The 26,354-nt window shown below is 33.0% G+C and overlaps 1 protein-coding gene across 3 annotated transcripts in view; it reads right to left on the bottom strand.

Annotated features, from left to right (window-relative positions):
• Positions 1–7,645: 7,645 nt before the first annotated feature.
• LOC114329338 (DENN domain-containing protein Crag) overlaps positions 7,646–26,354 on the bottom strand; it is an 86,651-nt gene continuing 67,942 nt past the window's right edge. For 2 of the 3 annotated variants that reach the window (XM_028278394.2, XM_028278396.2), the window contains 6 exons: positions 25,212–25,558; positions 23,838–24,279; positions 17,874–17,950; positions 17,788–17,808; positions 15,946–16,087; positions 7,646–13,565 (listed from right to left, as the gene is read on the bottom strand). In XM_028278394.2, the coding sequence (XP_028134195.2) occupies positions 13,262–13,565; positions 15,946–16,087; positions 17,788–17,808; positions 17,874–17,950; positions 23,838–24,279; positions 25,212–25,558 (1,333 nt within the window). In that variant the 3' untranslated portion in view covers positions 7,646–13,261. The remainder of the gene's footprint in view (positions 13,566–15,945; positions 16,088–17,787; positions 17,809–17,873; positions 17,951–23,837; positions 24,280–25,211; positions 25,559–26,354) is intronic. The other variant, XM_028278395.2, reaches the window with a different exon arrangement.

Here is a 26,354-nt window from a genome sequence, read left to right as displayed (position 1 = left end):
TATAAAAAAAGTAGCACACTATCTGCGGACGTTGCATACCTATATTGTTATTATATACAATCACAAGATTCGATTCCAGCAATAAAATTGCTGGTAAATAACTTTTCCCAAAAATGGTCTATTCTCCGATAATCTGCCCAGACTACTAGTGATAAAAAATCTGATAGAGAAGTCTGCAGAATACAGCAAATCATTGGCACTGATATTCGTGGAGACTACAAGAAAGCATTCGATACGATAAGCCAGCAGACAATGTTAAAAGCTTTGACAGAATGTCGAATAGAGCATCGCAACCAGCATAATCAAATATATCTACCAAAATATAACGGCTAGCGTAAGACTAACTGAACACGAAACAAATAAATTCTGTATAGAGCGACGAGTACGGCAAGGAGACACTGTCTCTCCAGTTATTCACGGTGCTTTTAGAACATACCTGTAACAAGGCTGAACGAGTATATCAACATAAATAGAGAGAAGCTCAGTCATTTGAGATTCGTAGATGACATCGTTCTTGTATCCGATCGTAAGGATGATGCAATAATAAGGTCGGACTAAATATTAGCATGAACAAGACGCAAATAATGACTAATCTGGTGCTATATCGTAATATTGCTGTTGATGGAAGGGATATTGACCAGACTGCACCGTATAATATGCATCAAAAGAAAAATCTTTGACAGTGCTTGGGTGAAGAGCCGTGCAATACATCTTTTCAATATGATGCAAGTCTTCGAAATGCCGCCCCGTAAGTATTATTGAAGCTTAACTTTTATTTTTATTAAATGAACTTACACAAAATGAAGGACAACTTTTATTTTAAAAACAAAACAAGTAATTGGACTTCGTAAGTCCTAGGTTTTCACCCAAAGTAATCGAAATTAGAAATGAAAGTCGATATTTGAACTCTTCGTGTAACTTTGCGTCGATTGACATATACGATTTTATTGATTTTGAGTTATCTTTACAAAATCTTTATCGTTACAAAATGGGTAACCGAACCATGAGAATACTTTGCTACGCAGATGATGCAATCTTAATAGTCGAAAACGAAGATGACTTAAAACGCCTACTACAAAAATTCAAAATAACCGCCGAAAAGTATAACCTGACACTATCCAAAGAGAAAACCCAATCGATGGTAATATCCAGGAACCCAATTAGATGTAAATTAGTAGTGGACGACCATATAATCGAACAGGTAATGGATTGCAGATACTTAGGTGTGGAAATATCTAGTGACAGGCATCTGTGCAAGAATCAAAACAGCAGGCAACGAAAGCAGAGAGAATATCTGGTTTCCTGAGGGATATAATCTGGCGGAATAAATATATGAGCACCGAAAGCAAAGTCCGCATTTATAAGACATGTGTTAGACCCGTACTGACATACGCAGCTGAGACAAGGGCCGAGACAACAAAGACCAAACAAATAATAAGAACAACAGAGATGAAAACCCTAAGATCCATAAGAGGTATCACACTCAGAGATAGAATACGAAACGAAGACACATTGAGAGAGCTAGGCGTTCAAGACGTAGTGAGATGGACAAGAGCGCGACGACGCATGTGGAGAGACCACGTAAATCGGATGGACCCTGAACGTATGGCGCATTGGGCGAAAACACAGAAGCCCAACACCAAGCGACCCATAGGAAGACCCAAAAAACGATGGTACGAGAGTTGGAGCTCTGGATCGCAGCAAAGACTGTAACAGAAGAAACAGGACATAGTCCTATTACAAGAAGAAGAAGAAGAGTTATCTTTACTAAACTTTGTGTCATAATTGTTTAAACAGAATTGACTTCAAAACAAACAAAAGATTCAAACTCGACTTTCAATGCGCTTTGATTGATGTGTTACATGTATTTCTGCGACTATAATATGGCACTTCCGGTTACAACCTTTTAACCGGAAATGATATAAAATCCAAAATTTTACATTGATTCTTATCTTGCTAAGTCACGTTGAATGATATATCGCATATATAGTACTTCGTGCACTATATAAAACAGTACTTACGGTTGAAACTCTAAAACCTGAAGTCCGTTGTCAAATTATTAATAACGGAGGAGTTGTATTCGCGGACGGACGGACCGACGAACAGACAGTCAAACCGGAAGTATACATTTGTTCTCTTCTTACAAAGGCGCGTCGAATAATATATCACTTGTACTATTCCGGTGACTTTAAAACTGTACTTCCGCTGGCATTTCTAAAACCCATAGTCCTGGGTCGAATTTATCACCTTTAGTACTATCCTTGGATTATAATATTTCAGTCGACACCTCATTTGTTATTCTACCTGGTATAGTGACGGAAGAGTTATATTCGCAGTCGGACGGACAGACAGCCTAGTTCAAATTTCCTTTAGTACCATCCTTGGATTATAAGCTTTCATTCGACACCTCATTTGTCATTCTACCTGATATTCGCTCCGAGCGTTAACAAAGTGTCAAAGCAAAATCGACCGACCTGCTCATGGTGGCCGTTTTTTGAAATTTTATCAGGACGCTTTGTGTATGTTTAAATAAGACATTTAAAAAAAATGCCGTGTCACGCTAGTGATATTATGTATTAATATAAACAGAAAATAAAAACGCACTTAATCTGATATAAATTCTTCACTTTCCAATATTGATTATCAGTTTGATTTTGTATACATAACCTCACTATCGCAGTTTATGTCAATAAATCTTTATTAGCGAAAAAGAAAATATTTTTGTTGCACTATAAATTACAGCATAAATTAATAACTAATGAATTCTAACTATTGTATTCGGTTATTATCACTCAAAATAAAATATTCAAGTTTAACAAAATAATCCTATAAGACTCAATGTTAAAACGTCCTTACAAAATCTGACAGCGTGCCACGTGACTGTAAGTAGAGGGGAGACGCACGGATCCAATAGTGACGGAGGAGTTATATCGCGGTCGGACGGACAGACAGCCTAGGTCAAATTTCTCACCTTTAGTAGCATCCTTGAAATATAAGCTTTCGTTTGACACCTCATTTGTCATTCTACCTGGTATAGTGACGGAGGAGTTATATTCGCGGTCGGACGGACAGACAACCTAGGTCAAATTTCTCACCTTTAGTACCATCCTTAGATCATAAGCTTTCATTTGACACCTCATTTGTCATTCTACCTGGTATAATGACGGAGGAGTTATGATCACAGACAGACGGACGTGGATAATTCAAAGTTTTCACATTTTTTCAAAATTGGTGAAAACAACATACTTTAAATTAAATGAAATATGTATTAACATTAAATAACATTTACAAACATTACAACTTTGTCCTTCTTACCGACTTTAATTTTGGTAAACTCGTTAATCAGATTGGTTAAAGTAGCATCTAGTGAGGACTCTATTGAACTGAGTGCTATATTTTTTAGTTTTGTTTGTCATATGGAGTTTAGTAAATAGTTTTTAATAATTTTTAATTTTGAAAAACTTCTTTACCCACCTAGACAGAGAGTGTTAATAAAATTCTTGGTACAACTATATTTGGGTATAAAGAAATTAGGTTATTTAGGCACAAACAGTTCAAAATCTCAAAACCTTAAAAAGAACGTTTCATGGAGTATGGTACCATTTGAGATATATCACACAATTTTTCTAGAAGATCATTTGGCTCTATGTCGTATTATTACTCTTTTTCTATTGAACGTATTGAATGAAGACTCATACAATATTTTTCTAGTGTTTTATCATCTGTTTTCCTCCAGTAAAAATGTCATATAAAAATTTAAAATTTTTATTATGAGTTTCTAGAAGCGAAAATCGGCCAATCAAAAAATGAATGGCAATGTCTAAAATATAGATGAAACATTTTTTATTTTAAATTTATCTTCCTCTGTTAAGAACTCATCCACAGATTTTTCATAATCAAATTGGTGATTTTTTCTCCTGGCTCCAATTTCATTTTCAGCTGGAAATTCGGAACATATATCAAGATTTTCTGCAATTTCATTAACAATAATTTTCATTTGGTCTTAGTCAGATTGTCTGTAACTTTTCATTTTTTCTATAGTTTCTGACAACATTTTTTGATACAATCTGACAAATTTATAGTTACATGTTACAACACCTTCGAGATTGAATTTGTATGAAATACAATATCATGCCAAAAGTTCTGTTAAACCTTCAGTGGTTGAATCACTAACTTAAAAAAAAACAATAAAAAGTTCTTCGATATTATTATTTGTTCTGACAAGAATTAAAAGCGACAACTCTTATCGTCAATGCCAGCTGTCAAGATGACTTACGTCTGGGGTACAATCGGCGATTATCGAAAAATATTTGGCGATTTTTGCTATTTCGACAATTTTGTTTAAAATAATATTACCTATTAAACTTGTCAATTCATCTTGCCTATTATTGCTCAAATAAGTCACAAACCATGTATCAGACTCTCTTTGAACTATTTACATTACTCTATTTGAACTACATTACTGGATCAAACTCAGAGAGCAATTGTACTAACTTAAAAAAGTTTTCGTTATTAGGTTGAAACAAATGATCAATTGTTCCACGAAAAACTAAACATTGTAGGGCCAAAAGTCTAATTCTTTTCAAAACTTCTCTCCAATAATGTTGAATTATCCATTATTATATTAGATTTTACTGATTATGCCGCCTAATGCACCTGCCTCACCGCATCATAGCACCGCACGGCCCTGCTTGGGTGAGTATTTGTAAGCATTCCGCAAGCGATTTAAGTGAAGCCACAACTTTTCTCAGTTTAATTCACAGTCCGTTAAATGAAAGGGCATTTGTTAGAGACCTCTTTTTTGATTTAACTAATGCGTTTGACTCAATAACTTTAAATGTGTCAGTTTGTAAACCTGAGTCTTTGACTTCGAGCACATTTTTTGAAAAGGTTAGTTTTGAAAAGTTTTTGACCGTTCTAGGATAATTCAGTCAAAATTTCTAAGTGACAGTCTGACATCCGCGTTGTCGGTGATGAAATGTCGAGTTGTCCCGTTTAGGCATCTTCTTGTGTCACTTCAGGGCGTGTTTTCGTCATTCGAGTTGTGCATGGACATTAGTGTTCAGCTTTGGCTCCTTTAAAGGAGCATGATCGGAGGAGAAAGGGCTTGTAGACGGTTTGTTTCATTATTATTTTTAAAGTTATACTTCTTTACGATCGAGAGTGAAATTTTATAATGCCGGGCGCATGCGTACACAGAAAGTATGTAGTTCGTTGCTAATATTTCAAGATATGTATGTATTATCAGCGCTGTCAGCGCAAATAAGTCATTAAAAGGATATAATATACCACCTATAGAAATCAAACTCATAGCTCTCTATTTCTGATACTCATTCAATTTAGATTCTTCTTTACATATTGACATCAACCCACAATTTGACCTATATTAGTAGCTCTCATTCCCTTTTTTCATTCACTAATCACTTCGTCTGGTAGCCTATCAAGGTATATTTCCTCGAATTCCTTCAGTCCATCCAAAACAACATAAGGTCAATTAGATTTTGCTGCCACATAGTTTATTTCCCCTTTCCTTTATGAAATTTATTACATACTTTTATTCATTCCATTACATTTTATTAAAATCATATCTCTGACACCAACATTTAATTCACTATCTGTATTCTTAGTTACTTTAATTTTCCACAATTCCTCTCCCACTTTTAACAGACATAATTAATCAGTACAATAGTATGCTAATAAATTTAACACACTAAAATAGTTGCTTTATGCATATACTGCTATCTCTAAATACTCGAACCACTACCATCTTGTTAGGCAACCAACAGTACATGTAATAAAAACCTCTTAAAACTCTGAATTTTGGTTTATTTAGCTTCCTATTCTTCCACGTTAGTACATTAATTGTTTAGTTTGTAGTTTATTTCATTTCATTTAACTAAATTTAACAATCATCTTGTCATTTCACATTCGATGACGTCACATTTTGAAACATGAAATATACCCACATTAAATCTATAAAAGTTTTTCTGGAATAGAGAGTTGCTAATTGAGACTTTACAATAGATTATAATATTTAAATAATTTAAATTGCATTTTCAGATATTTAATTTTACAAAAAATCCAAAACCAAACTACACTTTTTAAGCTTTAACCAAAAATTGGCTTTATCTTGTCATGTCATGTGACTCTTGTCATATTGAATGTCCATTTCCTAATTTCTCAGTTGATCTGTGCCCACGGTCTGTGCCCATTGAACTGGCAAGTACCAAATACTATAGACTGTAATACATTCAACTCTTAACATTTCCCATTACATTTGAGGAAGCAAAAAAATAGCGCCATCTAGTGGTCCGCGGTGATAACCAGAGCAATCTAACCTTACATTTATAAAATTGCTTTATTATTGTTTTTGTATAAGTGTTTGAACTATTTTTATTTTAATTTAATTTAGCAAAATTAGCTCGTTATTCAAAAATTAATAAAATTAAATTTGAATGTTTACGTCAAATTTTACGTTGTCAAAACGTAGTTTCACCGCAAGCCGTAGTGGCAACGTGCTTCCAGATTTCTGTGGGAGTTGGATGTATTACAATCAATAGTATTTTCAAGTACCTAGCATTTTCGAGCAGGGAACCATGTTGCCCTTTGAGCATGTGTTCTATTATATCTAACAATATCGACTTGTAGCCACCATGTTTTATTAAAATAAGATATTTAAACCATATATTATGGGGTTACCACTTTAAACAGTGTGCTAGTTTCAAACTACTCAGCAGAATGTAAGTATTCCCACATATTTTTTCTTTCTAACAGTCATAATTTTAACCTTTTTGCTTTAATCTAACGTGGAAATACTTCATTCTAGTCACTGAAGATGTTCTGAATTAGAACGAAAACGTTTTGCAATCCATTTGGATGACTTTTTAGATAGTTTTTTAATAAACGATTTTATACCAGAATACAAGTTGAAGTTTTTACTTCTGTGTGAGATATATTAGTGTTTTTAGTAAATGTATTAATTTATTATAATTTTTGTGTCTTTGGATTTGTCTTCCTCGGGAATAAGATATTTTATAATAATAGTAAGTATATTTAAAGTAGTTTTGTATACTTCACTTGGTCTATTAACTTTGTCAGTATGTAGGAGAAATTTTGTAATTTGAATTTGAAATTTTGTGAATACAGCTCAGTGGTAGAGCGTGTGACTGGAGATCTAGAGGTCCCGGGTTCAAATCCCGGACGATTCATATTTTTTTTTTTTTTTTGAATTTTTGGTATCGTTTTAATAAATTTTTTTTAAAAGTGGTAGGTAAGAAAGTTAGTTTAATATTTAAATAAAATACAAATAACCTGTTAAGTATATTTATTTCTTTGAAATTATATAATAGAAGTATAACTTCTTACGTGCGTAAAAAGTACACACACATTCTTTTTTTTATCTATCTATGGATAGATAAAAGTGTGTGAGCTGTGGAACTAATGACAGTAAAAAAGTAGAGTCCTCTAGAACGTATATACATTCGTCAAAGCGTTCGTAGCTGGAGGAGATAAGCAAATTTTATAGGGGGAAAAGGGGTTTATTTTTAGCATATCTGGCGAATACATTGCAGTAAGACGAGCATGGAGTTTTGAGGATGTATATTGAGGCTATAAATGATTTCGTCGCTATAAATAAAAGAAAACAGAGAAATTAACAATTTTATTTTACATCACTAGTTGCCTACTGCAAATACTGTTAACCTTAAACAAAATATGCATCATAAATAAAATCTTAAACTAAAATTTAACAAAAACAATCCACTGTATCTGCGAGGAAACTAGATGCTATGTTATACTCCAAATGAGTAGACTCGAGAAAAATATTTATTCATGTTATTCATGTATGTATCTTTAACTTTGATTAAAAGTCAAATAATAGAAAGCGTTTTTTATATAAACTAAACGTAAATGTGTAGTTGATGCACTCTTATTTGGACCCGTTTTGAAGTCGCAAAATTGACAAAGCGGTGTTGCCATTCTTTAATTTTTTTAAAGAGGTTCTAAAACTGTTTTTTTTTGTGGTATGTTTTAAAAATATTGCCAAATATAAATATTTATATGGTATTAAACATTAAACCGCAATTGATTGTAATACAAATTACATTTTATGTTTGTTGTTGACGTTTCGATTTCTACTGAGCAAATCTTGAAAAAACAAAATTATTTTAAAATAAGGGAGTTGTGTGGATGATACATCTATAGCGGAAAAGAAACAGAATCAACAGAAGGCACAATTGGTCAGCGAGTTGTAATAAAATTAGCTGAAACAATAACAAGCACTAATGTAGCGTTAGCGTTACGTTTCGACCACTTCTTTACTGCTAAATACAATAAAATATCCGTATCTTATAACATTCAGTAAAACGATGATTTAATAGTTATTTAACCAACAGGTGTATTAATAAGGGCGATTAACAATCGAGATATTTTAACGCGTGAGCGGGGCGAGCGCGTTAATGTTCGAGATTGTTAATCGCCATTTTAATTTACGAGTTCGTTACAAAACTTTTCCGTCGACCGTACTTTTCAGAAATAAAGATATATCCATCTTTTGATTTTTCAAATACACAGAATTTTAAACAATAAAGTAAATATTGACATACAATGACAGATAGTACTAACAGCGGCTACTTGATTTTAAATTTTTTAGTGGGAATATAAATAGGTATATGTTTGGTTGCCTACACCACAGGTAACTGCCAATCACAGAGCGTTTAATTAATTTATGCAAGCAATGTATGTTGTGTTGCCTATAATGAAATCGTTCATAAATAGAAAATCATTCATTAATAGGGGTCATTAATCAATGATTTTGAGGGTGTTAAAATTGATCATAAATGGACGGTCGACGGAAAAATATATTTAAAAACGATAAGTGCATTAAGCAAAAATTGTGAGGCTGGCAACTGCGCGCTGTCAATTTTACGGGTCGAAATCAATCCTAATATGAGCGCCTCTACCTATACATGTACTAAACTTATATTATTGTTTTAAAATTAAAGCATTAAGCGTAACTAGAAAAAGTTGGAGTGCATGTAGGAGATATCGATTATAAATTAATTGTTTGGGGAATTTTACTATTGATTTAATACAATCAAAAGTATAAAAATATACGAGAGGTTCCTGTAGCTGTGCAGATCTATTTTATCAAAATTAAATACTTAATGGATAGTTTAACACAAAGGCACTTGTCAAAATGGAGAAAGGTCTTAAAAAGAAATAAATGATATTTCAAGACCATCTTTCGTGGGATTACATATATGCAGTCTGGTAAAAGTAGTTTTTAAATACTTGTATTCAATCGCAACGTTCCGTGAAAAAATACAAGAACTAAAACAACTTCTCGGCTATAATTAAGAACGAAAGAAACAAATCTAATGAAATGAATGGAAAATACCGTAGAAGATACTTCTAATCTTGTTTTAAAATCCATTCTACTTTACAGGAACACGATTTTAAAACCTAGTACACTTTTTTTTATCTAAAGTACGTATTTGGACACAAAATTATCATTGCAGGTAATTTGTAATTAGTACGAAAGTTTTATATAAAAACATTATTCCAAATACTATTTCTAATAGTTTTCATATATTTCTTTATTAGATATGTATATTATCTTTGTACAAACAATTAATTATAAAATATATGCTAATAGTCTAGGAGCTCGGGGAGGGAGTTGATTAAGTATGTACTTTTATGTTTCTTCGGCCCTTTGGCTTTTATTTATGTTTTTTTTGTGCGTAGATTCGGTTTTTCGAGGGTATCAGGCTGAAAACCCGTCAGATAATTTGTCATTAACAATTTAATTGTTTAAATGATTGTATCTCACAAACTATTAGAGATTTTTAATTATGCCAAAAGGAAAATGGTTCCTTTGGAAAAAATGAACAAAATGGCGTTTGGTCAACTTTGATCCGATTATATAACAATAAAACACTGAAAACGTTTGTTTTCTATACTTCCACAAAATTTATTATAACTATGTGACTACAGCTGTTTCGGCAGAGTGCCTTTCTCAAGTGATTTAGTTTACTATGGGTTTGCCTTTTTAAAGTCTTTAACTGAAGAGGTTGAGGAGTGGGGAGCTGTTTGTCTCGAGTTGGTCATTCAGAATTATATCTGTATTTTTTAATTTATTAATTTCCATAGATTCTAATAAAGATAGCCTAAGGCCTTTATTTTGAATATGCAGAATTTGAAACTATTCATTAAAAGAATGATTATGATCTAGAAGGTGAAGTGCGTATGTAGAAGTGTCTGTTTTTCTATTGTTGAAAGCCCTTTTGTGTTCTGCTATCCGTTTGTCGAAGATTCTGCCAGTTTGACCGATGTAAGTTTTCGGACAGTCACCACAAGTTAGTTTGTAAACACCACTCTGTAGTTGTTTTATCTTTCGGCTCTTATTGTTCTTAATATATTTGCTTAAGTTGTTAGTTCTGTAAGCTGGTGTTATTCCCTTCTTTTTATGCATCTGGCTATTTTTGTTGTTATCTTGCCAGTATATGTGATAGAGCAGAAGGTACTGGGTTCTTTCTATGGTGGTGGATAGACTAATTTCACGGCTTTCTTATGGAGTTTTTGGTTTAAAATTTTATTAATTGCTTGTTCGTTATAGCCATTGTTTACTGCTATTTGTTTAATGATGTTCAGTTATATTTCGAAGTTATTTTTTGACATGGGAATTTCTGTCAGTCTATGTATCATGCTATGGTAGGCTGCTAATTTGTGTTGTGTAGGATGGGATGATGAATTGTGTATAGTTGTGTCAGTATGGGTAGGTTTATGATATACGGAGAACTCATGTTTGTTGTGTAGTCTGGTAATTGTTAGATCTAGAAAGTTTATGGACTTATTCGGTTCTGTTTCTATAATAAACTCAATATTACTATGAAGTGAATTAATGTATGATAGAAATTGCTCAAGTTGTCTGTCAGTTCCTGTAAAGCATACTAGTATATCATCCACGTATCTCCACCAATATAAGAACTGTTTAAAAACGGGATGTTTAGAAATTGTTGTTTCAAGCTGGTTCATAAATATATCTGATAGCAATGGGCTTAGAGGATTACCCATAATAAGTCCTGCACTGTTGTTTGTGTATATTTGATTATTGAATTCAAAATAGTCTTGATTTATGCAAATTTCAAGGTGTAAAATTTCAGGTGCAATGATCGGATTTGTACTATTATGGTCTAAAAGATTTTTAATTAGAACAAAAGTTTCTGTACGAGGAACACTAGGAAAAAGATTTTTTACGTCAAATGAAATTAGTCTGGAGTTGTTGGGCAATTGAAAATGTTGTATTTTATTAACTAGTTCCAGTGTATTTTTTACGGTGAATTTAGGTGTAAATTTAGTGTAGTCTGTAATAATATCTGACAGTTTTTTTGAAAGTTTATATGACGGAACCGTATAAAAAGAAATTACAGGCCATATTGGGTGGTCAGGTTTGTGTAGTTTAATAAAAGAGTATAATTTAGGAGGTTGTGGGTTCATAAGATCAAGGTATTTCTGTTCTGTTGGATTTAATATGGATTTTGAATTTTCAATGGCTAGTTTAATTTGTTTTCGGTATTTTTCTGTGGAGTCTTTGTTTAATGTTATACTATTTTGGTTATTTAAAAATTCTATTGTTTTGTTATTATAGTCTCTTTTATCTATAGCAATAGTTGTGTTACCTTTATCTGTTTTTGTAAATATTATGTCATGTTTTATGGATTTATTTTTAATTGAAACGGCTATTTGGTTATCTTTGTAACAGGAATTATTAGTTTCACTACACACATCGGTAATAAATTTTGTAATGATGCTTTTTTATTTGATCCGATTGTTAGAACCGGAGTTATAACAAATTTCGTGAAAAATAATTACAAAATATGCATTTGATAGGGCTTTTTCAAGTGTAACCCAGCTTTCATACGACCTATTAACTTTCAAAACCCCCTCATTTTAAAGGAAATTGTTTCAGCTTTAAAAAAAACTTTGCAAGCATAAACTTTAAGTCTTAGTTTTCACTATTCTTTAAATAACATAACATCGTTCCCATTGTGACTGTATTGTGTGTAGTACAGTCTTGTATTATTGTTCGCTTCCGTTTGCTTACGTTTGTGTTTTTTTGTGTTTGCGTGTTTTTAATAATTTAGATATTTAGGTGCTGTGTATTCATATATTTCATGTTATTTGAATTATAACAGAGTTTTCTGTAAGTACATATCGCTGGTACCTATGATTAATGTGATTCCTAATACATTTTCGGTGAAAATAATACCTCTTTGATAAGTGTTGGCGATACAATTTATTTTTATATGTGTGTCCGAGAAGATTATAACTCCCAAAACATTTATGACGAAGAGATTTAGTTCTTAATAGATGCCGACGAAAACAATTATTTCCCTTTCTGTTTTCATATGTTTTTTGCTGATACTCTTCAAAAAATAATTTTTTTCGCTAACACTTTATTAGGGATTATAATTTTCAGAATCATATAATCGAAAATAATATTCTTCGCGGCGTTCATTGAAAGTTATATTCTTAACGGCATTTTTCGGAGTTAAACTTTTCGTAGGCGACGGCGATATATCGTATTTTATTAATTTTTACCATACTCTCCTGCTAACCCGCATTTTCGATACCCCAGATCGGTCGCGGTCCCGATTAATCCGAGTTATCGAGGTCCCACTGTACCTCATTACTGTTAGAAATTTTAATCTTTCAAAATGAATAGCAAGGGGTCGGTCTAAAATTGAAAAGATGACAAGGGGTCTACGAATGAAAAACGTTTGGGAAACTCTGAGTTTAGGAGATACAATCATTTAAACAATTAAATTGTTAATAACAAATTATCTGTCGGGTTTTCAACCCGGCACCCTCTAAAAATCGAATATATGCACAAAAAAAAACAAAAAAACGTCAAGGTACCGAGAGGACATAACAGTGCACACTGTATTATAATGTTGGTATTCGGAACATATCCGATACCGTATACCGTCCGGCGGATGATTAGTCACTGCCTTATGTCACTCGTTTGTTTACTCATTCTTGTGCGGGATCATTGTTGTTCAACTATTAATAAAGAACTATAATAACTGTCTCTGGCATTATTTATAATATTATACACACACTATACCCTCCTCTAGCTCCTAGACTATAACGCCCCATTCGCATAAACGGAGCCGAGTTTGATTTGACAGCTGTGTCTCACAGATACAGCGTTTTCGTGATAACAACCTAACGTTTAACAGAAAACCTGTACTAGTAAAACTCAAGGCAATGTTAGAGGTCTGAAATATTGTCTACAATAAAGAGCAGATAAACTGATGGGTTTATCCTGCGGATAAAGCTTGTATTGTCTTTCTGTTGCCCTAGAATAGGCTGCTGCATACTCTTTGTCAAACGTGTTAATATCGATCTGAGCCCGCCCTAATACCTTGCAGGCTAAAAATAGAATGTCTCTGTATATTGAGTTGCACTTGTTGTTTTCGTCTTCTTTTCTATCTTTCGATAAAGTCCTCACTGGTTCCGCTAGGTCACTAACGCGTATGTAGTTTATGATCTGCTGCATAAACCTGGAAAAAAATATTAAAATTATCAAATGATAGTTTAATCTATGGATATTAAATAAAGCAAGGCTTTGCATGGTTAATATTACCTCAAATAATTTACCACTAATTGATTGATTTATTGATATTTAACTAAATCGGGATAGTTCCTGAAAATTAGCTGTATACCAATTAGTTAAAAAACTTTAAAAAGTCTTTTAACTTAAGAAGAAAGTTTTCTTTTAAAAGTTTTTTTTTCTAAGAAAAAAATTTGCTTGTAACTGGTATAAGTATTTAATTAAAAATTGAATTAAAATACAGATGGATTATAATAGTTGTTAAAAAGGAACGTTTTCGGACTTATCATTCCATCTTCAGTGAACTGGGAAGAACTTGCGCTAATAGCAATACCAAACTGGTTGAGTTTAAATTGTTGATTACACACTTTATTTCTTCCTTCCTTTCTTTTTCCCCTTCCTTATACACTTTCAGGTGTCGGATTCGGGCTTAGTTATGCTACGCATTCACCCATCTCTTCCATTCTTTTCTATCTTGTTCTATTACATATTTTCATTTCTCCAAGCGTTTTCTGTCCCGAATCAACTATTTGATGTATCCATTTTTTCTCGGTTTGCCTTTTTTTCGTTTTGTGATATTTCTTGTTTCGTGAATTTTTCTCGTTAGTCTACTGGGTTTCATTCTCATCAAATGTCTATACCAGTTTAATTGTCTCTTTATTAGTTTGTTCATTATTGGTTCCTGTTTGGTTATCTCTCTCATTTCCTATTCTATCCCATTTGGTCTTTCCTACTATAGCTCGTAGACGTCTCATCTCATTGCGTTCATCCTATTACTGGTACAGTGTAATTGGCACTTTCATTTTCTGCAAGTATTGTCATATAATTTTTCTTTCTATAGAATCGAACGCTGCTCTTAGATATATCAATGCCAGAATGAGCTTTCCCCGAGTGAATACTTCTTTCTATTATATTTCTAATGATGTAAATGTTATTGTTTGTCTGTCTTTCTGGTATAAACGCTGCTTGTTCTTCTTCCAGTTATTTTTCTACCTCTTGTCTTAGCTTCTTCGCTTATCTTTTCGTGTGTATTTTAAAACATACCGATGACAAATATATTGCTTTATAATTTTCGCAGTTGACGTGTTCTCCCTTTTTGTATATTGACACTATAAGGTTACTTTGCCTCTTTGTATATTTTCCATAACCAGTTTATCCCTTCTTCTCCCATGTATTTTACCATTTCCGGGTCTATGTCACCACCCCCTCCAGTTTTGCCTGTTTTTATGTTTGATACTTCGTGTACCAATTTGCTCTATTTCTTCGTTCTCGTCACCTTGATATTATGTTTCGTTTCTAGCGTCTATTGTTTCATTTCTAAATTTATTTTCGTAGCATTTTCCATACTTTAGCTATCTATTCTGCATTTGGTTTACTTATTGCTGTTATTTCTTTATGTTTTCCTTTCTTCATATGTCTGATTGTTGTCCAAAAGCTTCTATTATTTATTACATAGTTTTCTGTAATTCTTCTCCAAACTCTTCCCACGTCTTTGCTTTTGATTGTCTTATAGTATTTTTCGCTAATCGTATCAGCCTTTAATATTCTTCTTTGTCTTCTTCCAGCTCGGTTTCAATGTATTTTTTCCATACTTTTTCATTCTTCTTCTCCTTTTATAGTGTTTTTATGTTTCCTGATTGTACATATTTTTATTGCTGTAGACTTTATAACTATTTTAAAGGCGTTCCATATTTCCTTCAGTGTCCATGTCTCTTTTTGGTTTTATAGTTGTCTTAAGGCCGGCGCCCATTTATACGGAACAGTCCGCTACGGAACGGACCGCGACGATCGGCAATATTTTTGTATATTCAAATGGCTCAGCGTCTCCTCTACGGAATCGTAGCACATCGCGCTGGCCATTGGAATACACGCAAATATTAAAATGCCGATCGTCGCGGTCTGTTACGTAGCGGGCGGTTCCCTATAAGTGGGCGCCGGCGTTTAATCTTCTATTTGTTCCTTTCTTGTAATGTTCTCGGACCTGTTCTAATTTGAGCTTATTTAATTTTATTCTATGGTAATATTTTCTTTCCACATCCTTGATTTTTTCATCCTCGAGTTTTGCAGTAATCATTCTGTGCTGTGTAGCTAGTTTCGGTTCCTTACTGAAACATTCACTACATACTTAAAAGTATTAAATTAACCGACTTGAAATCGTGAAAATAGATAAAACTATCCAGGAACACCATTTGTCCAACTCGAAATAGACATATGCAAATTTCTAGATTGAGTGTATTGAAGTAAGGGGAGGTTTTTACTGTTGGAGGGATTTTACTACTGTATTTGCAAGTTTCTATTACTACTTGTACAAAATAACAGAAACAACTTACGTTTTTGTAATTAGGCTCCTTCCGTTAGAGTTAAACTGGGACGTATCCCTCATTTTCCACAACATGTACATAGGAGGACCGTCAATATGTAAACCAGGCTCATCCCAGTGGCATCGCAAATGGACTTGAGCAGCCAATTGTGCTAAAGAAGTGAAACAAGTACATTAAAATGTCATATAACGTCACTAGATTATAATTTTACAAAATAAGCAATATATCGCACCTTTGGAGAAACACTGCTGCAAGTGCAAATTTTTCACAAATTGAGTTATCAACACATTATTTAGATACATTAATACATACATTGTATTATATTGAGATATTTGTGGCAACTGAGCTCTCTAGATGACAATACGGTTGTTAGCATTAAGAGGCATTAACCTCAAAATTGACAACTCATTTCGACTGACACAAATAAACGTCAAAATATGACAATGTGGTAGCTAAATATTTTTGGCCTAATGGAACGGGAAAACTGTTTAGTTTTGAAATTAGTTTTAAATAAAAAATATTTTAAAAATAATTAAAGTAAAGTTATTAACTCATTAATCATAAACTTTGTTTTCGATTTATTTATGGACAGCCTTGCTTCGAAACTCACTCATTCTATTTGTTCTAACAGCTCTATTGCACCAAAAACTCGTACTCGAACAGAAGCTTCAACTAAGACAGGTTAGCGCAGTTGCCACAATTCTCTCAATGTATATTTCCTATGTCCAGCTGATCGATTTACGTACTGTATGTCTGGAGAAACAAAGTCTTGTAATTCTTCCCTATTTCGCTAGATGACGTGTATGTCGTTGTTAAATTTCCGTTTTTTATCTGCTCTTTTGGTGCAACAAAGTCAGATTGTCAGTTGTGCGTGATACAACATTAGTATGCAATAATACAATAATTAACAAAATTCTGAAATTTTTTGAGAAACAATGACATATTTGTTAATTTTCTCCCCTTTCAGGCGACTTTAAGAAGGGATGTTAAAGAAAAATCATAAAAAAACTTTATATATTACATTAATAACTAAAACAGTGGACAATAAATTTCTACTTTCTCTTGTAATTTGCATCTCATTTTTGGCCTTAACTAACTTTCAAAACTTTAAATGCGTTTTCCCGATAATTATCAAATTTTCTCTTAAACGTCAGTGTTTCTTCAAAGGTGCGATACAGTCGAACCCGCTTATTAGAATACCTGTTAAAGGAATATCCCGGTTTAAGGAATATAAATATGATGTCCCGAAACGTTTTTACTAACCACCAATGATCGGTTATTAGAATATCCCGGTTATAGGAATACTTTTGCTGGCACCAAGGCTACTCCAATAAGCGGGTTTGACTGTATATCAATCAATGAGCTATGGGTTTATCAAAATAAAACCCAATAAAATGGCGGAACACTAGAGTGAAACACTGGTATGGTTGTCGGTAATAAAAGAGCTGATAAGCTTGCCAGTAGAAGGTGCTCTGACGAGTATGATACAGGAAACTCAGTGAGCTTGCATGAATTCTTTGTCAAATCATTATTGAGTATTATTGCCACTTGAGAGTAATTTCTTTTTGTCACTATTTTGTTACATTCTTGTTTATTTCATGTTAAATACAGAAATATTACGTACATAAATAAAGAAACAAAAAAGTTTATTGATGTTTCAACTTTCAGATCTAGAATTTTTAAACACATACAATTAAAATTTGTTGTGAAGTAGATTGCTAGTCAAAATGTCCTCAACTACACACTAAAGAAGCTTAGAATGTTGTTCTACTACTTTTAATAGACAAAATTTATAGAACAACTCAAAGCAGTTTATTACTATTAGGCAAACGATATCACACACAAACTTACTTTCTTTTTCCTTAGGATCAGCTTTTAAACAAACAGAAAAGTCATTATATTTGTACTGTTTTCAAATTAAATACATTAACACTTACCCAAAGCCGTGAGCTCTTGAGTCAAAGGATCAGTTCCTTCTTCAACTGGTTCCATGGAAGTTGTTCCGCCTGATAACCTAGAGCAGTAATAAAATATTTAGAAATACTAGAATATAACGTAATAAAAATTTGTGTACAACGTTTGAACCATGTAAGGTACGCCGATGGCATCGTATTGATAACCGATAAAAAAGACGAATTGTTTGAAATGAAGAAAGAACTGGACATAGAAGCTGGAAAGATAGGCCTAAATATGAATTACAGCAAGACCAAAATCATAACAAATACAGATGAGGACATCACAATGAGGATCGGACAAGATGAAATAGAACAAGTTCACGATTGATTCTGGGTTCATTCTGGGCCAATTTTTACTCGTTGAGCTCTTTCCGACAAATAATCTGCTATTAGATTTAGTGCAATTCCCCTAACCCCATAATTACTTAGTTTATCTAAGAGAATTTTATGAGAGACCGTGTCAAACGCCTTAGCTAAATCAAGGAAAACCACTAAGCATTTCAATGATTCATCCACAGCTCCTATCACTTTCTCCAGTAGGTCAACAACAGCCCTTTCTGTACTTGATTTTTTTACAAAACCAAAATGCTTATCTGAAATAACCTTATTTATATGAAAAAATGCAAGCAACCTTTCTTTTAGGGCCATTTCAAATATTTTAGCAAAATTATTTATTAAAGAAATGGGCCTATAGTTGTTCAGTGTACTCGAATTTTCGGATTTAAAAATGGGGGTGACTGTAGATTCTTTCCATTGTAGTGGTATTTTACCACTTTGAAAACACAAATTTATAATATGAGTTAAAGGCTGTGAGATTAGATCATGGATATTTTTTATTGTTTTAGCATACAATTTATCTGGTCCAGGAGCACAGGTTATTTTTTAACTTTGATATTAGTATTGTTACTTCATTTTTAGTTACTGGTTTTAAGAATAAGCTAGATTCAACCTTATCATTAGCAATAAAATTATCAGGTATACTTGTCACCGGTATTCTATTTGCCATATCAGCACCAATATTAGAAAAGAAATTATTAAACATATCTGCTTTTTCTTTGTTATTACTTACAGTTATATTGTCATTAACAATTGATATGTGTTCAATGTTTTTAGATTTTTGATTCTGACCAGAGATATCATTTATAATATTCCACATTTTTTTTTGTGTTTCCACCAGCTTCATGAATTTTATTTTGATAAAAGTCATTCTTGGATTTTTTAGTAGACTATTAAGTTTGTTTCTATAATTTTTATATTCAGCATTAAGTGCTGGTGAAAATTGTTTTAATAATTTCTTTTTAAGAAAATCTCGTCGTTTGATTGACGATATCAGCCCCACCGTTATCCAGGGTTTTATTTTTGATATTTTTTTATTCATACTTTTTACCTACGTAGAGGTTTGCATGTAATTATTTAAGTTATTTATAAATGTATCATATGCAACTTAGAATCTATTTTGTTTATATAAATATCATTCCAATGTTCATTTTTTAAAAGCTGTTGTAGTTTTCCGATATTAAGGTTTTTAATTATGACTGGAGATTCAGGTGTAGGGTTTTTTTTAGTTTCATTATTTACCAAAACGGCTGGAGTGAAGTGATCAGTCATGTCAGTGTGAAAAACGAACGGATCAATACTAATTTGCTGTTTTAGATTAGCTTGTGTTTTTATAAATATATGATCAATGATTGATTTTGTATTTATTGTCACTCTCGTTGGCTTGTTTATATAGGAAACAAAACCATTAGAATTTAATATATTCAAATAACTGTTTGTATAAACTTCATCTTTTTTTTAAATCAATATTAATATCACCTGCAAATATTTCAATATTTTGTTTTTGTATTGTTCCAAAATATTCACCCAAATCCCCTAAAAATTGTTTAATATCTGTTGATGGAAGCCTATAAAAAGCCGTTATACCTATTTTGTAAATTGCAGAATTGAGTTCTGAATCTATAATAAAATTCGGAGTACCACAAGGAACAGTATTAGGACCACTTTTATTTAATATTTATCTGAACAATATCACAAGAATTAATAGTTTCAACAGCCACATTGTTTGTTATGCCGATGACACGGCAATATTATTTATAGGGAAAACATGGGAGGAGGTTAAAACCAGCTCTGAAATGAACCCAAAACAGCTAAACTTATGGCTAAAATTTAACAAACTGACATTAAATATTAATAAATCAAAATATTCGCCTTTAGCCCAACAATTGTTGACCAACCTACAAATTTTCATATAAAATTGCATAACGCAAAATGTCAAGGACAAAATTGTGACTGCTCTTCAATAGAAAAAGTTTTCTCTATAAAGTATTTAGGTGTCTTCATAGATCAACATTTACGTTGGTCAGACCATATCACTCATGTCAGTAAACAAATAAGGGCTCTAATGCATAAATTTTATATCTTAAGAGATATTCTCAGTCGTCAATTAGCAGTTAGATATTCTACCCAGGAAAAAATTAATCATGGTTTATAACTCGCTTGCAGAATCAGTCTTAAGATATTGTATTGTAGCATGGGGTGGCGCGTTTAACAAAACTCTTAACATTTTAGAAACAGTTCAAAATACTCTATTAAAAATAATTAAAAAAAAAAAGAAAACTGTATCCAACAAAAAAATTATATGATGAATCCAAGATACTTAGTGTTAAATCCCTCTACATCTACAACTGTGTTTTAAATGTTTATATAAACTCAAACAAATTTAAATTTCAAAACAACCGATTAACTCCGATCAGTAACAAATATGGATATTAGTATTCAGCAGTTCAAAAAATCAGTAACACAAAGATCCCTAATGTTCTTTGGACCTAAATTTTATAACATAATTCCTATACATATCAAACAAGAACCTAAATTATTTAAATTTAAAAAATACATAAAAACCTATCTAAAAAACCCAGTACAATTATTTTTGGACGCAATGTCTTAATGTATGAACGACAGCATAATCAGAGTAAAATTTGGGTGTATATTGGTATTATAATTAACAAAGTATTCAGCAGCTAGAGAGGTTTACCGTCCGTCTTGTTCTGTTGCATTATCTCCTCGATAGTTAGGTATGTTACTTCTTAGTTCCAACCTTAATACTACTTTTATGTACAATTGATACAGTTTCGATTGACATAGTACAGTGCAAAACAGGCAACTCTTGCCTAGGCATGGTGCTGAGTCAGTCGACACTAATAATATAGGATCTAAATGTAAAATGTTGTACACACATATTTTTGAATAAATTTGAAAATTTGAAATTTGAATTGTATATATCTGGATCAAATTGTAAAACTTAACAACGAAAACCAAACAGCAGAGATCAAAAGACGAGTTAGACTGGCACGGTCGGCATTTGGCAAACTAAGCTACATCCTCAAAAACAAAAGATATCCACAACATCTTAAGACCAAGGTATACAATCAATGCGTACCCCTGTTCTCACTTATGGTTCCCAAACGAGGACGTTTACAAACGCAAACATGGACAAAATCATAAAAACGCAAAGAGCAATGGAAAGACAAATGTTGCACATAAGACTAATCGATAAAAAGAGAAACAAGTGACTAAGAGAGAAAACAAAAGTTAAGGATGCTAGACGAGAAGTTTGAAATTGAAATAGCGATTAAATCTTGCCGGACACAATATAAAGAAGATCGATGGAACAAAATTCTTATAAATTGGAGACCGTGGGCATATAAACAAAGCAAAGGAAGGCCCAAATGAGATGGGCAGATGATATCAAGAAGCACTTGGGCTCTAGGTAGAAAACTGTAGCGGCAGACAGAAAAGAATGGAAAAGGAGGCCTATGTCCAAAGATGGACCGAAAAAGGTTAATTAGTTAAATAGAATATAACGTCCTAATATTCCACTCGTTTGATAGAAAATGTTTCTATTTTCGATACCAAACTAACAAGTGGTCCAATATGACACCACCTAATAGTACGAGATTCTATCGCTTCAATCTGCAGGTATCTGCTTTTTTGATGAAACTATTTTTTGTGAATGCTGAATGATAGAAGAATCTATTAAGGGGGGATATGGTTGTAAATCAACATTTCAAGCACATTTTTGTGAATTTTTTTGAAACTATGGTAAAATTATTTTAATTTTAAATTAAATAACCATATTCAGTACAATCGAAAGAATATTAAAAAAAATTCAAGGCAAAATATTGAAAAATAAGCCAACGTAGGCAAATCTTTACAGACACCTCAAAAAATTGATTTTTGAGTGGACATCAGAACTCGTCGTTGGATTATGTGAAACAAAAAAATCACAAAAGATAGATTATGAGTTCCTCGAGGTAACGTTGTCGAGTTTTTTAGTTTTAACGATTTTTGAGTTTCTCATATCACTAAGTATCGTAAGTCAACATAACGAATTTTTTCGTAAAAAAAAAAATAGTGAAAATCAACATATTTATTATTGTTAAAAAAATAAGCAAAAAACAAAAAATATCACGAGAGTAGTACCTCACGAAATGTCTTAAAAAATCTATGCAAAATTTCAGGTGGATCAGCCATGTAGTTTTTGAGTTACAATGTCTTTCAAACTCCTTTGAAAAAGATAGTTTTGAGAAAAACCCGTTTAAAATTTTGACAACTTTTATTTTCAATTTTTTTGTCTGTTAAATCGTAAAGTGATGCATACCGGAATATGTCTTTGAATCATGGAGTAATTTAAAAAATATGTTGCAAGTTGCAACCCCTGCAACTCATTGCCATCAAACTGTTGTAATGTAAAAACAACAACTCAATTTACATCCCACGTGATGGGAAGGTTCATACCTTACTTAAGGCATAATTCTTTATTAATTGTATCCATCCTATGGAATTTTAAACAAATATGTATTTCAAAAATGAATAACCATTTTCAATTTCGTTGCAACACGAAACTACAGCCGCATTATTATTCCAGTTCAATCAGAGAGTGCAGCAAGCACCTCTACCGGTTTCGAAACTTATTAGTATCTCATCAGGAGGCACATATGCTGCTCTCTCTGACCCAACTAGACAAACCCCGGCGTGCAGTCAGGGATTGCAACGAACGAAATGGCAGGGATGCCCTAGCGGCAACTGCTAGCAAAAAACTAAGTTTTCAATCTAATATCACATAAAACAACATCCAAAAATGTTACTTTACATCCTACCAGATTGAAAACAATGGGAACCTTCTCTGGTAACACCTCCGAGGCTTCTACAATTTGCAAGCCATAACGGATGCTGAGACTAAGGAAGATGAGGGAATTTTACAATTTATAATTCACGTCCCATCTGCTCAGCGCGGTAAAGTTCCAACGAGAATTGTTTCCTTCGTACTCTAATCAGAGTAAACATGTAAATAAAAAATGAATAACCATTTTCAATTTCGTTGCAAAACGAAAATACAGCCGCATTATTATTCCAGTTCAATCAGAGAGTGTAGCAAGCATCTCTACCGGTTTCGAAACTTATTAGTCTCTCATCAGGAGGCACATATGCTGCTCTCTCTGACCCAACTAGGACAAACCCCGGCGTGCAGTCACGGATTGCAACGAACGAAATGGCAGGGATGCCCTAGCGGCAACTGCTAGCAAAAAACTATGTACATATTTGTAATATGTATTTGTAATATACATACCATTTAAAGGGTTCTAACCCTGGTATTTCTTTGGTGACTCAGCTAGCATTAAACCTGTTTATTATAACACTGATGACGATTTTGTAAGAAAATCGAAAACGTTCTGTTGTGATGTAGACTTTAAAGGGATTTTAATAAAAGTTTTTTACCTTTTACAAAGAATTTTTTCAATAAAATTGTTGTGATTGATGGTATACAGACAACTACGGGAAAATTCTCTCTTTTCCTTGTGGATTTTGTATATAAACAGTGTTTTAAAATGTGATAATGTAAACTGTACATTTTGTATTCCTTTTTACAAAGCAATGAATACTAACCTATCACCATTCTCCACGTTATTATTGCTGCTGCCAGTATTTTCAGAGTAGGCCTTCTTCCTCAAATACAAATTAGGGAGATGAGTCTGTACGTTGATCCTCTCGAAGACCCACACGAGATTCCAGTAAATAATCGGGTGGTCATCGACGAACTTGGAGTCAGATAAGCACAAATCACCTTCTTGTGTTAAAATATTTTCCAGTTCTTTTCGTAAAACAAGAGGGTTCAGGTATGGTATGCTGAAGGGATCGCACGGTTCGATATCTGGACCGGTAATCGAAACAGTCAAAAAGGGGACGGTCGGTTTGTTACAGTTCTGACATACTGTGTTGAGGTTGGAGTCTTCCGGTGACCAGTTCGCCATGATGTCTTCGTCGTAGAGTAGACACGAGCAGTTGTGGCATTGCGAACATGTAGTTAGGGTTATGTCTAATTCACTTTCTAAAAATAAAAATATATAAAAATCAAAGAATTTGTTTAAGAAAGGGCAACTGTCGTTAAGATAGGCAAAATACCCTCAGTCCCAGAATTATTTTTTTTTATTTTTTTACGTTCTATGTGATCAAAAAATAAAACTCAACGCAACTTTAACCCGCCACCCCTCCCCCTACCATAAAAAACGTCAGTTTTTTCGTCTTTTTTTTTTCGAATTTTTATACACTCACCGGCACAAAATTCCACCACCCAAAATTTTTGATTAACCCATTAGCGCCCAGCGTTACCATATGGTAACGTAAAACACATGATTTTTAAAAATTCTGCAGTATGCCCATGGAATTAGTCAGCCACATATTTTGAGAACTATCGTTTCTAGGAATACTTCAGGCACTTATAAAACGTAACGGATTCGTATTTTAGCCTTTTCTCAACCGCCGAGAGATAATCATATGACAGTGTGGTTTAAATTTATAGAAAGATGGACGTCCGTTTTGCGTAAGCAATTTTTGATAGTCTTCAAGTAACTATATTTGCATATTTAAAAAAAAAACTAAGTTTATTATTAAACTTATTATAAATTGTTGTATTTTATCAACAATTAAATGTAGCGAATTCGGTAGGAATAGTCAAAGTACGCCGTTACCATATGGTTGCGGTGGGCGCTTACGGAGTCATAATCTTATTTTTTTTTCAGTGATGGATTTTTGTTAGCAGAAGCGATAGTGTTACTGGTGCGATGGAAAGATAACTCTGTTGTTACAATAGCATGTAACCTATGTAACCAAGACCTATGTAACTCCTTAAAGCAAAGAGATCCAAAATTTACGCACAATTATGATTTAACTTTAATAAACATGTGAAAATATTAGGATAATTTCATACGAAACTTAAATTTTTTTAATAAAAAGCCGTATAAATAATAAAATACGTCTTACCAGTTTTATCCTCTTTAGGCATTGGAAACAGACTCTCGGGCAGACTCTCATCGTACTCCTTCAAATTGGTCACGCTTCCTCTATAACTGCTCATTTCTGTGGAAATCTTTCTGTGCCTGTCTCCACAATCACTGCCATCATTTGAATCACCTTCCGCACCTTCAGGGGCGTCCCCAGCCGCCAGTCTGTCACCCGTCAAGACTTTGACGGGCGTTGAATTGGTGGACGTTGATATGGCTTCTTTGATTTCTTCCATCTTCTTTACCATTGTGGTGGCCGCCGATTTGATCGAACTGAGACCACCTTGTATTAGTTCGTTGGGTTTTTTACTAGTTAAACTACTTGGACTAGAAGAAACAAAACACTTAAAATGAAACGACAATCCTCAAAACAACATGCAGCATTTCCATATTTCACTATTCTATATCTATGTACAATATTGTATATCGCTTGGTTCTGTATCATGTTAATATAACTAAATACTTTAACAATTCATTAAAACTTCGATATCGATTACACGGTAAATTGTAGTATATAGAATACAATGATGAGCGCGCTAATAAGCGGCAAAATAACGCAAAAGATGAGATAAAAAGAGATGAAACTAGTAGAGGTGGAAATTATCCATATAAACGTAAAAATTAACATTACATTACATAATTTCTTACCTTTAGACATCTGTGACAGGAGTATTTTATAAAATTCTCCTGTCACAGTGATAGATGTCATACTCCTCTGATAAGTTTAAAGGTGGGAAACTATGTAATTTAATGTTAATTTATACGTTTATGTATATCGATAATTTCCAACTCTACTAGTTTCATCTCTTAATACTTCACAATGTATTATGTTTTCCATTTTTTGCGTTATTTTGCCGGTTATTAGCGCTCACTGTATATTTTTTGAATTTTATTAATTCTATCGATATATTCTGCAAAGGTGTCACTACCAAATAAAACCTAATGATTCCTGGAGCAGTCAGCTGAAATTTTCATAGGTCCGGTATAGGTTTATCATGGATACTTTAACTAGGTATCAAAGATCCAGTTACACTCTCCTTGCGTATGTAAATCCTTCTACTACTTCTTAGGGGATTTTTCTCCCTCTGGGTACCATGCCTCTTTTTAGCAGAATGCGTTATTT

The sequence above is a fragment of the Diabrotica virgifera genome, chromosome 7 (assembly GCF_917563875.1).
Source record: "Diabrotica virgifera virgifera chromosome 7, PGI_DIABVI_V3a".
In the NCBI taxonomy this organism is placed as follows: Eukaryota; Metazoa; Arthropoda; class Insecta; order Coleoptera; family Chrysomelidae; genus Diabrotica; species Diabrotica virgifera.
The sequence above is the reverse complement of the archived record's forward strand: the minus strand, read 5'-3'. Positions and strand labels throughout refer to the sequence as shown.